Genomic DNA, 18,251 nt, shown 5'->3' on the forward strand with positions numbered 1-18,251 from the left:
AGATGGTGGGACAGTGTTCTCGAAGCTACCAGCATGAGTTTGACCAAACTGCGGGAGGCAGTGGAAGACAGGGGTGCCTGGCGTGCTCTGGTCCAGGGGGTCACGAAGAGTCGGACACGGCTAAATGACTAAACAACAACAACAACAAAATTGTTTGCTATACACATGCTCCTTCCTAATGACTGGAAGGTTTTTGTACAAACATAAAGCATGAAAGTAAAAATGCAGTATAACAATAATAAAAAATCAGGGACGTGGGTGGCGCTGTGGGTTAAACCATAGAGCCTAGGACTTGCCGATCAGAAGGTCGGTGGTTCTAATCCCCGTGACGGGGTGAGCTCCCATTGCTCGGTCCCTGCTTCTGCCCACCTAGCAGTTCGAAAGCACATCAAAGTGCAAGTAGATAAAGAGGTACCGCTCTGGTGGGAAGGTAAACGGCGTTTCCGTGCGCTGCTCTGGTTCGCCAGAAGCGGCTTCGTCATGCTGGCCACATGACCCGGAAGCTGTACGCCGGCTCCCTCGGCCAATAAAGCGAGATGAGTGCCCCAACCGCAGAGTTGGTCACGACTGGACCTAATGGTCAGGGGTCCCTTTACCTTTATAATAAAAATCTATGAGAGTTACAGACAGTCCCCAGCAAGATAGCAGCAAAAGCTTTGGCAAATCTGCAAATTATCAGGAGGCCTCAGGATGATAAAACCTCATTTAGCAAATCGGCACGAGCGACTGGTCCAAACTTGCAGCTGCTACAGAGAAGTTTCAGTAGGTCTAAGATATTGAGGGTGCTGCCACCCAGTGGCCTCTTGCATGCAGCACAGAAAGAACGATACACTCACAGAATTGAAGCGTTGGAAGGGCCCCCAAAGGACATCTAGTCCATCCCCCCATCTTGCTGTCAGAAAGTTCTTCCCGGCGCTTAGTCAGAAGGCAAAAATATGGCCCTCCAATGAAACTGAATGTTGGAAGCTTCAGGACAGACCAAATAAAGGCCTTTATAGAGTATAGAATAAAACCGGTGGGGTTTGCTATGCAATGCATCTGTCCTGTGTTCCTGCCTCCCTGATATTTGACCTTGAAATGCAATCGTGCCTCTCTGCTTGCCTAGACAGTGAGAACTCTGTTTTTTTTTTAAAAAAAAAATATTTATTAAGGTTTTTTTAGATATAAAATGCACACATAAAACAATCTTGCTTCTATCACAACAAATTCTTCGCTTCTTTGGACTCCCTCACGTCCCCCTCTCCCATTTACGTCGTTAAAAAAAAATTTTCCAAACAAATTATCAACTTGTTTACAGTCTCATGTCCACACATTCAAATATAATCTAGCACTTTTTCCAATAAATTTTTTATATTTTCTTTAATCTCACTTAGCATCAAATTTAAATCTAGTTTAGTGGTGGCCAATTTTTTATAATCTAGCATCCTTCTTAACATTCAAACAAATTACAATGTTTTTGTAGATACATCTTGAATTTCTCCCAGTCTTCCTCCATTTTTTCTTCTCCCAGATCTCGGATTCTGCCAGTCATCTCGGCCAATTGCATATAGTCCATCAGCTGCATCTGCCACTCTTCCAGTGTGGGTAAATCTTGAGTTTTCCAATTTTTTGCGATGAGAATCCTTGCTGCCGTTGTCGCATACATGAAAAATGTTCGATCCTTCTTTAACACCCTCTGGCCGACAATACCCAGAAGGAAGGCCTCTGGTTTCTTAGTGAAGGTATACTTAAATACCTTTTTCAACTCATTATATATCATTTCCCAGAAGGCCTTCACCTTAGGGCATGTCCACCAGAGGTGAAAGAATGTTCCTTCATTTTCTTTACATTTCCAACATTTATTGTCAGACGAATGGTATATTTTGGCAAGTTTAACTGGGGTCATGTACCATCTATATATCATTTTCATAACATTTTCCTTCAGAGCATTACATGCAGTGAAGTTCAGCCCAGTGGTCCACAACCTTTCCCAGTCCTCAAACATAATGTTATGCCCAATGTCCTGTGCCCATTTTATCATAGCCGATTTAACCATTTCGTCTTGTGTATTCCATTTTAGCAGCAAGTTATACATTCTAGATAGTACCTTGGTCTTTGGTTCTAACAATTCTGTTTCTAACTTCGATTTCTCCACCTGGAACCCTAACTTTTTGTCATTTTTAAAAACTTCTTTAATCTGAGCATAATGTAACCAGTCTCGCACCTTGTCCTTCATTTTCTCCAAACTCTGCAATTTCCAATTGTCTCCATCTTTTTCTAATATTTCCCAATATTTTGGCCATTTGGCCTCCATATTGGGTCTTTTTCGGGCCTTAGCCTCCAGAGGTGAAAGCCACCTTGGAGTTTTATTTTCCAATAAGTCTTTATATTTTGTCCAGACATTAAACACTGCTTTCCTGACAATATGGTTCTTAAAGGCCTTATTGATCTTAACTTTGTCATACCATAAGTATGCATGCCAACCCGGCGCTTAGTCAGAAGGCAAAAATATGGCCCTCCAATGAAACTGAATGTTGGAAGCTTCAGGACAGACCAAATAAAGGCCTTTATAGAGTATAGAATAAAACCGGTGGGGTTTGCTATGCAATGCATCTGTCCTGTGTTCCTGCCTCCCTGATATTTGACCTTGAAATGCAATCGTGCCTCTCTGCTTGCCTAGACAGTGAGAACTCTGGCGCGGTGTATTGTTACACCACTCAAAAAGGGACGTGGGTGGCGCTGTGGTCTAAACCACTGAACCTCTTGGGCTTGCTGATTGGAAGGTCGGCAGTTCAAATCCCCGTGACAGGGTGAGCTCCCGTTGCTCTGTCCCAGCTTCTGCCAATCAAGCAGTTCGAAAGCACACCGGTGCAAGTAGATAAATAGGTACCGCTGTGGTGGGAAGGTAAACAGTGTTTCTGTGCATTCTGGCTTCTGTCACGGTGCTCCATGGCATCAGAAGTGATTCAGTCATGCTGGCCACATGACCCAGAAAGCTGTCTGTGGACGAACACCGGTTCCTTCGGCCTGAGAGTGAGATGAGAGCCTCAACCCCAGTCACCTTTGACTGGACTTAACCATTCAGGGACCCTCTATGCCACCCCAGAGGGGTGAGATGCCAGCAGCTTGCCCCATTTGGTCCCCTTGGAATGAAGATTGGCGGAGACCTGTGGTGTCTTTAGGATACCTGGTTTTATTTACGCGTATATACAGTGGCCACTTGGGTTGCGAACATGATCTGTGGGGGATGCACGTTCTCAACCCACAACAGCACATCTGCACAAGCGTGGGTTGCAATTTGGGCCTTCTGCGCATGCACAAAGCGCAATTTAGCATTTCTGCACATGCGCAACCGCCAAAACCCGGAAGTAACCTGTTCCGGTACTTCTGGGTTTCGGCGGGTCCGTAACCCCAAAAAAGCAACCTGAAGCGCTTGTAACCCGAGGTATGACTGTACAAGTTGAGTATTAATTTAATCTCAGAGCATTAATAACCCCAAAGATCTTGCTTTTGCATTAATCATAGCTTTGACTCCAGCACAAAGCAAGCAGGTCCTGCTTCCAGCTCACACACAACTCTGCTTTTGTTCTCCTACCTAGCAGCTGGTGGTCATGGCGGGATCCCCACCCATTTGTTCTATGGCACTGAGCAACTTCTTTAGTTAAGCTAATTGCGATTCTTAATTCGCCAGCTGAATCCATTCAAAGGGTTGTTTTGGCAAAGTTGCTCTTATACAGTGGTGCCTCGCAAGATGAAAAGAATCCGTCCCGCGATTCTCTTCGTCTAGCGGTTTTTTCGTCTTGCGAAGCAAGCCCATTGACAGCTTAGCAGATTAGCGGCTTTTAGCGATCAGCTGTTAAGCGGCTTATCAGCGGAACAGCTGATAAGCGGCTTAGCGGCTTAGGAAAGGGGGGGGGGAAGCGGAAAAAAACCGCAGGAACTCGCAAGATTTTTCGTCTTGCGAAGCAAGCCCATAGGGAAATTCGTTTAGTGAAGCACCTCCAAAACGGAAAACCCTTTCGTCTAGCGGGTTTTCCGTCTTGCAAGGCATTCGTCTTGCGGGGCACCACTGTACTAGAGTTTCCCAAACTTTGGTCTTCAGCTATTTTGGGACTCCAATTCCCATCATCATGGGAACTGTAGTCCGATAACAGCTGGAGAATCAAGCTTGGGAAACTTTGTGACTTGTACATTCCACCTCCAGAGACACAGGATCCCAAGAATTGGAAGGGACTCAGGGCATCATCCAAACTGACCCCACTCTTGAAACCCATAACAATATATACGTTTCCGATCACAATTCAAAGTGTTGGTGCTGATCTTCAAAGCCCTAAACGGCCTCGGTCCAGTATATCTGAAGGAGCGTCTCCACCCACATCATCCTACCAGGACACTGAGGTCCAGCGCCGAAGGCCTTCTGGCAATTCCCTCACTGTGAGAAGCCAAGTTACAGGGAACCAGGCAGAGGGCCTTCTCAGTGGTGGCACCCGCCCTGTGGAACACCCTCCCACCAGATGCCAAAGAGAACAACTACTAGACTTTTAGAAGACATCTGAAGGCAGCCCTGTTGAGGGAACCTTTTAATGTTTGATGCATTACTGTATTTTAATATTTTGTTGGAAGCTTTCCAGAGTGGGTGGGGTACAAATAATAAATTATTATTCTATAGACAAAGAACCATTAAACACACACACACAGCCGCACCACGGCAGGTAGCGAAATATTTATTTCATAAAACAAGGGTGGTCGTCATCATCAGCAGGGAGTTGACAAAAAAAAATCTCACTCCCCCACAGAAAAAAATGCCAACATTACAGTATGTATTATTTAAAGGAGGCAAGGCTAAACGAGGACTCTAGTCTTTGTTGAACCAGATACGGTTTGCCTCCCTGCCCAGAAAAGGAGAAGCAAATTATGCTGAAGGTTCAGAGTTTGGGGTGGGAAGGAGTGTTTGGGGGGGGGTTGTGGGTGTGCGGGATAATCTAGGGACGCTTCCCAGCCCCCGAATGTAGCAAGTGACCCACAGACAGAGTACCTAACCGAAGGGGGACTGTCACCTGGCGACTCTGTGTTGCGTTTTGTGATATACGCCATGGGAGATCGTTTTTCAAACTGGTTCAAAGAAAACCACCAAACGGAATCGGCATCTAATGCGCAGGCAGACGGGCAACCTCTTTCCAAGGCAGCTCATTCAAAAGCCAGGAGAAGAGGAGGAAGAAAGGAGACCCCCAAAAGCCATTGGAAGCACTGTCATCCTAAACATCTGACTGAGTGGCGATTATCGAAGGGAAGGGAATACCCCCGGAAAAAATTGAAGGGGGGGGGAATAGTGCCCTCCCTGCCAAAACAAGGGATGCAGCCGGGTCAGGTTCGCCTGTCTGACTTCCAGAGGCGGCTCCTTAATTTTGGGGAGCTCCCCAGTAAGAGGAGAGCATCCTTGGGTACCACTGCCAGACTTGAGCAGGGGGAAAAACAAAGGCGACCATGAAGTGTTGGTGGAAACTTGGAAACTGCACTGGGAGAAGTCTTCCTCTCCTGGCTCCTCACTCCAGCTGGTGTTTGGGGTCTGGGCGCCATTTCCAGAGATTGGGCAGCAACCGTGCGAGTTTGAGCTTTTTTCCTCCAGTCCGTGGAGCAGAATGGGGGACTCCCATCTTAGACGCAAGGGCCATTGTGGCAGAGAAGGCAAGAGACCGCAAGGGCAGGCTGCTCAAACAGATTTATTTTTTTTTTGGCAGGGCTGTGACTACGCATTCAATTCCAGAAACTTTTCCAACTGGAAAACGTTCGGGGCATCCATGTGCAAGGTGCGTCTTCCAATATGCCTCGCTCATCTTTCCTGCGTGAGGAAGAAGTCATAGCCCCTATCCCTCAGCTTGGGACATAGGCACAAAACCAACCTGCCACCCTCAATCTGGCAAAGGGTTTGGGTTTTCTGGGCCTGACAGGGCCCAATCCACCAGGAAGGTCTCTGGCCAACACCCCTCCGAACTGAACAGGAGCAGCACAAGGAGTTTGCAAGAGAACTTTCCAGGGGATGGCTGGGGATATTTCCCAAAGTCTCTCCTCCTTGCTTGTTGTGTATTATTTCACATTGTTTCTCTTCACCTGGTTTTTTGTTTTGCAAGAGAGGCTGGAGAAGGATTTGACTGCAGCACGCAGTGAAAACTATCACGGCTCCTGACACAGCCTCTATCCCTGCCTCTAAGAGTCATGGACCGCAAACCCCAATGCAAATATGCTCCTCTCTCTCCCCTAGTATTGAAAATATTGCTCAGGGGGCCAACTCTCCTGTTCTTAACTGGGGCTTGGAAGTGTGAACGCATGGGAAACACCTCCTCAAATACAGAGGGGTCTGGGCTCTAGGACGTTATCCCCACTAGAGCCCCCGGAACTGATAAGGGCCAAAATGGTGCTTTAGATCGAAGGGCTGCTTCTTTGAAGTTTAGCTGAAGGATGCCCAAACCGTCGTTTGCAGCCCTGAAGCAAAGGAATGGCCGGCTCTCCACCCCCATTTCTGTAATCCTAAAACAACACCGCCCCCTGCCCTCTTCTTGCTTGCTGATGGTTGGCGCGACTGCACAGCACCGTGTGAATCAGAACCGCCCAATTCTGGCAGCTGTTTCAATGCCACTGGCCAGCAGGGAACATCTGGAGAACCTGCCGGGCTGGGCTCTCGAACATCAGGCTGGGGAAAACCTCAGAACCACCCCCCCTGCTTTTCAGCCCCCTTCCTGAATCTTCACATCTGCAGCCCCCTTGGTGGACGCAGGTGTGTCAACAAAACCAAAACCCAGCCTCCGTTCGCTGGGGAACGCAAACACAGGAGGTCGGTCAAGGAGGCGACAGGCCACAAGCCACGGATGGAGCGATGCGCTTCAGATTTCTACGTATATGGCAGCCTGCGCTACTGAAAACTCGCAAGGAGGAAGAGGGTGGGAGGAAGATTGGCCCAAGCACCCCAAAAATGAAAGCCCTGCTCTGGAGGAGCGAAGAGGAGAGCCCAGCTTTGAAATGGTGGAATCCTGCATGCTTAAGAAAAACCAAAGGGGAGAGGGGGCTTCGATGGGGTCCGTCCGGGCCAAGGATTTCCTAAAACTTCCAGGAGGGGCTGCACAGAGAATCCTTCGCATCCACCCGTGATTTCGCAGAGAGCCAGCTTACTTCCTTCAGGGCGACGGGAAGGAGGCCGCCTCCCCCCCGATCCAGGGATGGACCAGGTTGGGGGTCCGGCGGCAGAAGGTCTGGCCACGGACTGGGCCCTGGCGCCAGTTGGTCCGAGTTGGCAACTGAAAGGGACGGCCGAGGAGGAGACAGAACACACCACAGCCCTCTGGTGCAGGTTTATTTACAAGGGGAGTCGGTGCCGGGAGGACCGTCGGGGCATTAACAAGCAGGAAAAACACTGTGGAGGAAGAGAGAAAGAGAGGTAAAATCAGAGCAGGATTATGGCGCCATGCTGGCCGAGCCAGCCAGCCCCTGCACACTCAAGCAACGGGTCACAAGCACCATGTAAAACTTGCTCCGCATTTGTGAGAATGAGTCGGGCCAGTCCTGGTTTCGCCTAGTTGCCCACGGGCAACAGATGTATACCGTATTTTTCGCTCCATAAGATGCACTTTTTTTCCTTCCTAAAAAGTAAGGGGAAACGTCTGTACGTCTTATGGAGCGAATGTGTGGTCCCTGCTCAGGACCAGAGATTTACTGAAGATTGGAAGAAGTACAGTGGTACCTCGGGTTACATACGCTTCAGGTTACAGACTCCGCTAACCCAGAAATAGTACCTCGGGTTAAGAACTGTACTTCAGGATGAGAACAGAAATCGTGCTCCGGCGGCACGGTGGCAGCAGGAGGCCCCATTAGCTAAAGTGGTGCTTCAGGTTAAGAACAGTTTCAGGTTAAGAACGGACCTCCAGAACCAAATCAGTAATTTTTTATATAACTGTAAAAATGACTCTGAAACTTTATTATTCCAGAAATGAAACCTGGACAGCATTGTTTTTTCCCTGACCGTGCAGCTCCCAAACCACACACACAGAGCATAAGTTAATACTTAATAAGTAAAATGCCATCAATAGGTCCTTTGAAAGATCATTTTTCTGGAGGATTCTCAGAAAATATAACCTCTGCTGTGCTCTCTTCATCAGGTCTTTACTGTTTTCTCCCCAGGTTAGGTCATCTCTCAACTCCATTCCCAGAAATTGAAACACCGAGACCTGTTCCACGCATTTCCCCTCCATAATGAGTGGCTGAATATTCAATTTACGTTCCTTAAATCTACAATAATCTCTTTTGTTTTCTTTAAGCTAAGGAGTAAGTTGTTTTTCCTGCACCACTCCCCCAACCACTCAACTTCCTTCCTTATAGGCTGCCTCCCCCTCTCCAGCCGTGATTAAACCAACCACCGTTGTATCATCTGCAAACTTAATGATCTTAAACGTAAAGGTAAAGGGACCCCTTGACCATCAGGTCCAGTCGTGGCCGACTCCGGGGTTGCGGCGCTCATCTCGCTTTACTGGCAGAGGGAGCCGGCGTACAGCTTCCAGGTCATGTGGCCAGCATGACTAAGCCGCTTCTGGTGAACCAGAGCTGCGCACGGAAATGCCATTTACCTTCCTGCCGGAGCGGTACCTATTTATCTACTTGCACTTTGACATGCTTTCGAACTGCTAGGTTGGCAGGAGCAAGGACTGAGTAACGGGAGCTCACCCTGTCGCGGGGATTGGAACCACCGACCTTGTGATCGGCAAGTCCTAGGCTCTGTGGTTTAACCCACAGCACCACCCACGTCCCTTAATGATCTTATTAATGGGGTATTTGGAGGCATAGTCAGCTGTATAGAGCGTATATAAAAGCGGGCTCAACACGCACCCCTGCGGCGTCCCCGTATTCATGATGAGATCCGCAGAGACGTGGGAACCCATCCTGACCCGTTGGGAATGGCTTGATAGAAAATCTAATATCCACCTGCACAGACCTGTTTGGCAGGCCTTGCCTCCCCATCCCAGTGGGGTCGATAATCAAGGCCTGATCTGCCACGGCCGCGCCAGATGCCCGTCGGACTACATCTCCCATCATCCATGGCTACTGGCTACGCCAGCTGGGGCTGATGGGAGTTGTGGTCCACGGACATATGGGGAGGGCAGGAACGGCGCCACGCAGGCGACTTTTGTGCAAGGAAAGAGACCAGCCTGGGGCCTGCTTTTCCCCGACGAGCCTCACCATTGGAATCCTCCGATGGGCTCTGTAAACCTGTGACGGATCAGGAACGTGGCGACGGCTTCGGCAACCTGGAAGAGAGCGGCCAGAGATGTTAAAAGAGAGAACGGAAAGGCTTGTATGCGAAGGGAGCCCTGAATAAGCCCTGCCTCCCTGCAGACTATCAAGGGCACCATATAAATTAATTTATTGGTTAATTGATTAATATTCTACAGTGTTTGCAGGAGGCGGATGCTACTGCTTTGCTGTTTGTGTTTTAACTATTTGTGTTTTCATCTAGCGATAGCTAGACCAAGCGGCCGCCAAGACCACATAACACTTGAAAGACCTACATTGGCTCCCAGTACATTTCCAAGCACAATTCAAAGTGTTGGTGCTGACCTTTAAAGAACCTAAACGGCCTCAAAGGCCCAGTATACCTGAAGGAGCATCTCCACCCCCATCGTTCTGCCCGGACACTGAGGTCCAGCTCCGAGGGCCTTCTGGCGGTTCCCTCATTGTGAGAAGCCAAGTTACAGGGAACCAGGCAGAGGGCCTTCTCGGTGGTGGCACCCGCCCTGTGGAACGCCCTCCCACCAGATGTCGAAGAGAACAACCACCAGACTTTTAGATGACATCTGAAGGCGGCCCTGTTTAGGGAAGCTTTTAATGTTTGATGTATTATTGTATTTTAATATTTGGTTGGAAGCTGCCCAGAGTGGCTGAGGAAGCATTGTACTGTTTTCGGCACCTGCTAAAAACAAGCTGACCTGGCTGCTTGGAAAGTTGACGCGAGTCGCAGTAATGATTATACAGCAATAATTTATTATTTATACCCCGCTCATCTGGCTGTGTTTTGCGATCCATTAACTTTTTCCAAATGTCTTCAATTACCGTTGCTGATTTTTCTCAGGGATCATTTTACGGTTTTATCTTTTTTGTTCATTTGTTTACCGCTTTGAGATTGCTGGGGTTATTTTTCTATTTATTGATTTGATTTTTATTGAGATTTTAAAGGTTACCAAAAAATAAAAATAAAGAACATATCAATTTAAACAGAAATAAAAATAAAAATACAGAACAATACAAGAACAAAAGAAAAAAAACACAAAAAAGATGCAGATAATTAAAAAAAACAAAAACAAATCAATCCTTTACATAACTTTCTTTCCTTTGCTCATTTCCTTGACCTCCTCACACCTCCCTTTTTTGTATTCAATTAGATATTTCAGCAAATCCTTTCCATCTTTGTTTTTATCCTAATGATTTATCTTAATATACTATAATTTTACATTCTCTTCTTTCACCAATCAACAATCCATTTTTACTTAATCCTTTATATCATTTCTGCTAAAACCACATTGCTTCATTCCAACATCCTTCTAACATTCCTTAATTTTACAATGTTTCTGTAGATAAACTTTGAATTTCTTCCAATCTTCTCCCACCAAGCTGGGGTTATTTTTCTACACCCCATTCAAGCAGGGTATAAATAATAAATAAATACATTTTGCAAAAAACCCAAAAAACAAAAACCAAGGGGGTGAACTGTAGTTCTGCCCTCAAAGCCCCAGGTGTTCCAAAATGTCGCTCACTTTGTCTGGGGCGTCCTCGTGGACTGCGTGGCCGCACTGCGGAAGAACCTGCATCTGGAATTTCCCTGCAAGGGGGCAAGAGAGGGTGAGGCAAGACTCCCAGAATCCTTTGCTCCCGACCTTCTGCTTTTGACTCCATGGTTCATAGGCAGGGAGAAGGCGGCAGCAGCCCAAGACATGGTTTTTTCCCTCCTTAGGTAAAGTACAGTGGCGCCTTGGTACTCAAACAACTTGGAACCCAAACACCGCAAACCCAGAAGTAAGTGTTCCGGTTTGCAAACTTTTTTGGGAAGCCGAACATGCTCCGTTTTGAGTGCCACACTTCCATTTTGAGTGTTACACTGAGGTCTGTCTGTTTTGGCTATTTATTTTGCGCTTCTGTTTTTGCAGCTCTTTTTTTGTGACTGCGTGGAACCCAGTTCAGCTACTGATTGATTGTGTGACTGCAGTACATTCTTTATTGCTTTCATTTTTATGGATCAATGGTCTCGTTAGATAGTAAAATCCATGTTAAATTGCTGTTTTAGGGGTTGTTTTTAAAAGTCTGGAACGGATTAATCCCTTTTGCATTACTTTCTATGGGGAAGCGCGCCTTGGTTTTGGAACGCTTTGGTTTTGGAGCGGACATCCGGAACGGATTAAGTTTAAGAACCAAGGTACCACTGTAGATGGATGCCACCCTGCATCCCACATTCAAAAGCTGACTGAACCAACAGTAGACCCCACTGTGACGTTAACATATGAGTGCCGGAGGAGAAATAGTTAAACAGGTAACCCAATCAGAACCCAGGGGGTGGAGTCAGAGGGATTATAAAACCAGCTCTGGGAGGGGCAAAGGGGGGAGTTCATTGGGAGTTTGGTTGGAGTGGGAGTGAATTGGGATAGAGTCTGTGGGTAGGTTGAGTTAGTGTAGCGATATAAGCCGAGTCAGGAACAGTTAGGAGCTAGGAAGACAAGCCAATATCTGAGAGGTGGTTTAGTGAGTGAGAGCAGGTAGCGGAAGTTATAGGTCTGGATAGGCACCCTATGATTGTAATTGACCGATACCGTTTATGAAACCACACGCTTGTTAAACTGCAATAAATAAACAGAAGTTTATGTTCCAATTTAAACCCTGACTGGACTCAGTATTGTACCAGGTAGGGCCTGGGTGGTGGCAGCGAGAAATAAAGTGGTGGCACAGGGATCAATAGACGGTGAAACGTCCGGGGACCCTGTGTGATCGCCACACCCACTAGCAATGGGATAGCATCCTCCAGCACACCTGGGGAGCAGCAGCAGCCGCTTAGCTGAGGAATCTCCGCGGGAGAGGCTTCAGGAGGTTGTCTCACTTTGCACCCAAAGCGGCCTGAATTCTGCAAACCCAAATGCTGCAACGGTCTACATGCAAGTTACGGGGATTTGCATTCTGGGTGGGGCCAAGCACCCAGGAGGAGTGCCAAAGCCCACCCACAACCGACGGAAACTTCAGTGAAGCTTCCTCCCAGGCTTTTGGGATTAAATGCACTTCCAAACGTATCAGGGCAGGTTTAAGGACTAGGAACTTGTCTCAACTCCTTTAAACCAGGCATGTCCAACAGGCTGATCGCGATCTACTGGTCTATCACGGGATGTCCCTGGTCGATCTTTGTTTTTTTGTTTTAATATTTATTAAATCCTGGTTGATCTTTGGACCCCCTGAGAAATCCCCACCAAAAACAAACAAGAAAAAACAAACTCAACAACTCTTGCTCCCCAAAAATAACTCAACAACCCTGGTCAATCCTTCTATGACAATGACAATGATCACTGCCAGTTCTTTTATACTGGGAGTAGATCGCAGTCTCTTGGGGAGTTGGACGTGCCTGCTTTAAATAATCCCAATTAAATAATCCCAATTAAATAATCCCAATTGAAAAGATTAGTCCCAATTTAAAAATAGCACTTTGGAACAACAGCATGTGTGCGGACAACACCCTCGTCCCCGCCTCCCAGCTTTAAGAACTCTAATTGCCAAGCAAAGGGCCGGTCTATCGGAGGTCATTGTTAGAATGACATTATCCAGAACCGGCTACCACTGTCCCTGCCTCCTGTTAGATCCCTCGAAAGGCAATCCCCGTGATCCTCTTGAAAACCAATCAGAGTCCAGGATGTCAGCATATTTACCTTGCATCTGGCCAATGGTTAGATCTTTATCCAGTCTGTCGACACCTAAAAAACGATTCCAGGGCACGGGGGAAAGAGAGAGAAGGATGAGAAGGGGTTTTTTTATATATAAAAAAATCAAGTTATTTTGCCCTGCTGGAAATCCCGCAAAGGCAGGTGGAGGAGAAGAGAAGGAGTGAAGCATAATCCAGAACTTGCTGGAATTGCTGTTTGTAGTGGTCATGTGGGATTGCTATGAGGAATTGTGAAAAATGAAGCACGCCACTGTGTCTGTGGTGAAAGCATCGCTTTGACTGGGTTTGGGTCCTTGACATGATTTCTGATCTATCCCACATTTTCTCTATGCCTGACAGTAATGCATACTATCACAGCCTAGTTGCTTACCAGGCCTCCTGGGTACATAAAAATAAGGAGGGAGCTTTGAAGGAGGTAGCTTTGATGTAGCTTTTGTTAATCTTTAGGTAGAACTTAGGGCCAGGAACAGAGTTCACATGGAGGTGGTAAAATGCCTGTCTTTACTGTGGGTTTATTACCTCCGGGGTTTGCTAAATGCATTCCTCTTTGGTTCCTGTTTATTTAGCCTAAACATGTATGCATGTTTAGGCTAAATAAATATAGTGCCTGGCGTGCTCTGGTCCATGGGGTCACGAAGATTCGGACACGACTAAATGACTAAACAACATGTATGCATGCTCAAATAATACATAGTTCTTGTATTATTTATACAAATAATACATAGCTCAAATAATACATAGCTCAAATTATACAAATAATACATAGCTCAAATAATACATAGTTCTTTGTAAGTAAGAAGGTTCCTCTGATCTGACTTTGTCCCCACGTGGGGATTTTTTGAAATGCTCAGAGGAAATCTGACTGGTTCTTACAAACGCTGTGTTAAAGTTCTTCCTTTAACAATCCTTCCTTTGCTTTGGGAACGCCTCAGTACCTGGCTGCAGAATGCTACCTGTAAAAAACACCCCTTCCTAAGCCAGGGCAATCTGACCTGTGAACAGTGACAAAGAGACTCTCCACAAGGAACTGGGGGGCGGAGTGTCTTTGTGGGGATTGCAGAAGAAAGCGAAGCAAGAAATACACTTACCGGCCAAAAGCAGCAGCTTGGGAACAGAGCAGTTGAGGAAGAGGTTCGAGAGGCCCCGGAACCAGCCATCCCAGTACGTTTCCGTTTTCGCCAGCTCAATCCGCCATGTGTAGGCCACATCCTTCTTGGTCTTTTTTTCGGAGTGGGTTAAGGGAGACAGAAGATGTCTGCTTTAAAACACTGGAAACGCAACATGCGAGCATTGGGTTCCAGTCCTCCAGATCCTGGAGGACTACAACTCCCATCATCCCTGACCGTTGGGGCAAGGCTGATGGGAGATGGAGCCCCCCGGATGTGGCGGAAGGCTGCAATGTTTCCCCCAGCCCTGTTGTATCCCAGCTTGGATTCATGGAAGCATAAGAGGAGGGGAAACTGCCATTAATATTATTCTGAGCACAATGCAAAGTGTTGGGGTTGACCTATAAAAGGTAAAGGACCCCTGGATGGTTAAGTCCAGTCAAAGGCGACTATGGGGTTGCGGGGCTCATCTCGTTTTCAGGCCGAGGAAGCCAGCGTGTGTCCACAGACAGCTTTCCAGGTTGTGTGGCCAGCAGGACCAGCTTCTGGTACAACGGGACACCATGACGGAAACCAGAGCGCACAGAAATGCCGTTCACCTTCCCGCCGCAGCGGTACCTATTCATCTAGTTGAACAGGAGTGCTTTCGAAATGCTAGGTTGGCAGAAGCTGAGACAGAGCAACGGGAGCTCACCCCGTCGTGGGGATTTGAACCTATACAATGGCTTATGCCCGGTATACCTGAAGGGGCATCTCCATACCCATCGTTCAGCCCAGACACTGAGGGCCTTCTGGCTGTTCCCTCCCCGCCAGAAGTGAGGTTACAGGGAACCAGGCAAAGGGCCTTCTCGGTGGTGGCGCCCGCCCTGTGGAACGCCCTCCCATCAGATGTCAAGGAAATCTGACTTTTAGGAGACATGTGAAGGCAGCCCTGTTTAGGGACATTTTTAACGTTTGATGTTTTATCGTGTTTTTAATATTCTGTTGGTAGCCACCCAGAGTGACTGGGGAAACCAAGCCCGATGGGCAGGGTATAAATAGATTATTATTATTTATTATTATTACAGCGCTACTTCTGGTTGCGAACGGGATACGTTCCAGGATACATTCGCAACCTGAAAAGAATGCAACCTGCGTCTGTGCGGGTCGTAATTCGCTGCTTCTGCGCATGCCCGTGACGTCATTTTGTGTGTCTGCGCATGCGGCGAAACCTGGAAGTAACCCTTTCCGGTACTTCCGGGTCGCTGCAGGACGCAACCTGAAAATGCACAACCTGAAGCGAACGTAACATGAGGTATGTCTGTATTAGGCTGCTGAAGAAGAATTCAGAGGTTGTGGGGAACGAGAGAAGAGGCAGCCTGTGGGTCAGGGATGGGGGAAATCTGTGATTCTCTAGATGTTGCTATACTCCGACCCCATCACCCCTGCCCGACAGCCCAACAACAGCCAGAGGCCCGCGACAAGATGCCTTCCTCACCTCTGTGTCGTCATCCTTCTTCCTTTTGTTCACGGATTCTCCGTTTTCGTCTTCCTCCTCCTCCTCTTCCTCCTCCTCTATGATCCCCTCCACGATGGTTTTGGGACCCCCGGGGCTGGCAGCACCTTCACACCTGGTTCAAAGGAACAACAAGGAGTGAAGGAGACCTGGACAACGAGACCCCCAAGTCAATTTGAAACACTCCACCTTGGCCTTAATGGGAGGGCAAGAAATATCAGCGTGTTACATAGGAAACTGAAGTTATCGCACCCGATGTAGCTCCCAGAATTTTTAGTTTTGGTTTCCAGAAATGCATTGCTTCCTTCCGCGGGAAAGGATGTGGGATTTCTATAAAACTCATTGATTCCCTCCCCCTCTTTTTTTTTTCCCTTTCTCCTCCTGTGATGAGGCTGTATTTTAATGTTTTAATGTTGTATTCTAATCTTGTTTTTAAGTTGCATTCATTCAACTTGTTTTTATTATTGGTTGTTAGCCGCCCTGAGCCCGGCCTTGGCTGGGGAGGGCAGGGTATAAATAAAATTTATTATTATTACTGTCCGCGAGGCCAGCGTCACGGACGCAAGACTGCAGTCTGAACACAAAACTGGTAAAAGCCAGTAGAGCGGGGAACCTAACAGCAGAATGCTAGAGTGAAAAACAACTCCAGATAAGGTACAAGGAGGGTTCTAACAAATACAGTCGTACCTTGGATTTCAAACTCCTTGGCTCCTGAACAAATCAGCTCCTGGACTGATTTGTGAGTGTTCCGGTTTTCGAACATTATTTTGGAAGCCGAACGTCCGACGGGGCTTCTGATTGGCCGCAGGAGCTTCCTGCAGCCAATCCGAAGCCGCACTTTGGTTTCCAAACGTTTTGGACTTCCGGAACAGATTCCGTTCGACTTTCAAGGTACGACTCTACAGCAAAAAAAAATCGGTAGAATAAAGTTGATTTTCGAGGATTGTGGTTGGATGAAGAGATGGAACAGCTCGGATTATGTATATTTTTCCTATACAGTGATACCTCAGGTTACGTACTTAATTTGTTCCGGAGGTCCGTTCTGAACCTGAAACTGTTCTTAACCTGAAGCACTGCTTTAGCTAAGGGGCCTCCCGCTGCCGCCACCGCATGATTTCTGTTCTCATCCTGAAGCCAAGTTCTTAACCCGAGGCACTATTTCTGGGTTAGCAGAGTCTGTAACCTGAAGCGTCTGTAACCTGAAGCATCTGTAACCCAAGGTACCACTGTATAGAGGGCATCGTAATGCAAAGATCTCACAGATTCTCTGGTCTCTGTCCTGTAAAGCATTTCTGAATAAAGTCTGACCGACTGGATAAGTGGTGTAAGCCTCTGTACTTGAACCCCCAAGGGAAATTTCTCCCAGAATGGGATAACAAGGATTAAGGGGCATGGAAGTATTGAAAGATAAATGTTTGGATTTGGAAGACCGCAGTGTGGTCCCACTCAAAACATGGCTTTCAAGCCCCTCCCCCCCCCAATATTCCTACTAAGCTTCAGGAAAAGTCACAGCACTCGGCTGTCCAGCAAAAGTGAGGCAGGTTCCGAGTCAGAATTCTATGTATTGTTAAAGTATTTTTTGGTTGTGCCTTTTAAAAACAATGCCCACAGAATAATAAAAAATAATAATACTTTTTTATTTATATCCCGCCCTCCCCAGCCGAAGAAGCCGGGCTCAGGGAAGCTAACAACAATAAAATAATACAACATTCTAAAATCATTTCATTAAAAAATTACTTCAAATCAAATTGATGGCAACCATTGGGATGGAGTTCTGTGAAGATTGCCAAAGGAGGGAGTCAGGCTGTGCCCTGACCAAAGGCTTGGCGGAACAGCTCTGTCTTGCAGGCCCTGCGGAAAGATGTCAAGTCCCGCAGGGCCCTAGTCTCTTGTGACAGAGCGTTCCACCAGATCGGGGCCACAGCCGAAAAAGCCCTGGCTCTAGTTGAGGCCAGCCTAACCTCTCTGTGGCCTGGGACCTCCAGGATGTTTTTGTTTGAAGACCGTAAGTTCCTCCGTGGGGCATACCAGGAGAGGCGGTCCCGTAGGTACGAGGGTCCTAGGCCTTATAGGGCTTTAAAGGTTAAAACCAGCACCTTAAACCTGATCCTGTACTCCACTGGGAGCCAGTGCAGCTGGTATAGCACCGGGTGAATGTGATCTTGCAGCGAGGACCCCGTAAGGAGTCTCGCTGCGGCATTCTGCACCCGCTGGAGTTTCTGGGTCAGCCTCAAGGGCAGCCCCACGTAGAGCGAGTTACAATAATCCAGTCTGGAGATGACCGTCGCGTGGATCACAGTGGCTAGGTCAGGGCGAGAGAGGTAAGGAGCCAACTGCTTAGCTTGGCGGAGATGAAAAAACGCCACCTTTGTTATAGCTGCAATCTGCGCCTCCATGGAGAGGGAGGTATCGAAGATTACACCCAAACTCTTAACGGATGGTGCTGGCACTAATTGCGCCCCCGCAAGAGATGGGAGTTGCCACCCCCCCCCCCCAATCCCATATCGTCCCGTCCCAGCCAGAAGACCTCTGTCTTCAAAGGATTTAACTTCAACCGGCTTTTGCTTCTTCTGCTGTGGCTGATAACCCTATGCTGCCTTTGATGTTTATTATCTACAGACACCCCCCCAAAAGAAAATAAAAATCTAAACTACCTGACTGGGGTTCCTCAGAGGGATTTTGGGGGAGAGCACGCACACTGTTAAGTTGCAATCCAAAC

At 47.5% G+C, this 18,251-nt stretch overlaps 1 protein-coding gene across 1 annotated transcript in view; it reads right to left on the minus strand.

Annotated features, from left to right (window-relative positions):
- Nucleotides 1–4,687: 4,687 nt before the first annotated feature.
- The window catches only part of PPME1 (protein phosphatase methylesterase 1), a 40,806-nt gene continuing 27,242 nt past the window's right edge, over nt 4,688–18,251 (minus strand). The window contains exons 9-14 of the mRNA XM_081860595.1: nt 15,515–15,647; nt 14,020–14,149; nt 12,918–12,962; nt 10,773–10,837; nt 9,202–9,269; nt 4,688–7,384 (exon numbers count right to left, since the gene is read on the minus strand). Of these exons, the coding sequence (XP_081716721.1) occupies nt 7,366–7,384; nt 9,202–9,269; nt 10,773–10,837; nt 12,918–12,962; nt 14,020–14,149; nt 15,515–15,647 (460 nt within the window). The 3' untranslated portion in view covers nt 4,688–7,365. The remainder of the gene's footprint in view (nt 7,385–9,201; nt 9,270–10,772; nt 10,838–12,917; nt 12,963–14,019; nt 14,150–15,514; nt 15,648–18,251) is intronic.

This window comes from Podarcis erhardii, assembly GCF_964252035.2.
Source record: "Podarcis erhardii genome assembly, chromosome: 4".
In the NCBI taxonomy this organism is placed as follows: Eukaryota; Metazoa; Chordata; class Lepidosauria; order Squamata; family Lacertidae; genus Podarcis; species Podarcis erhardii.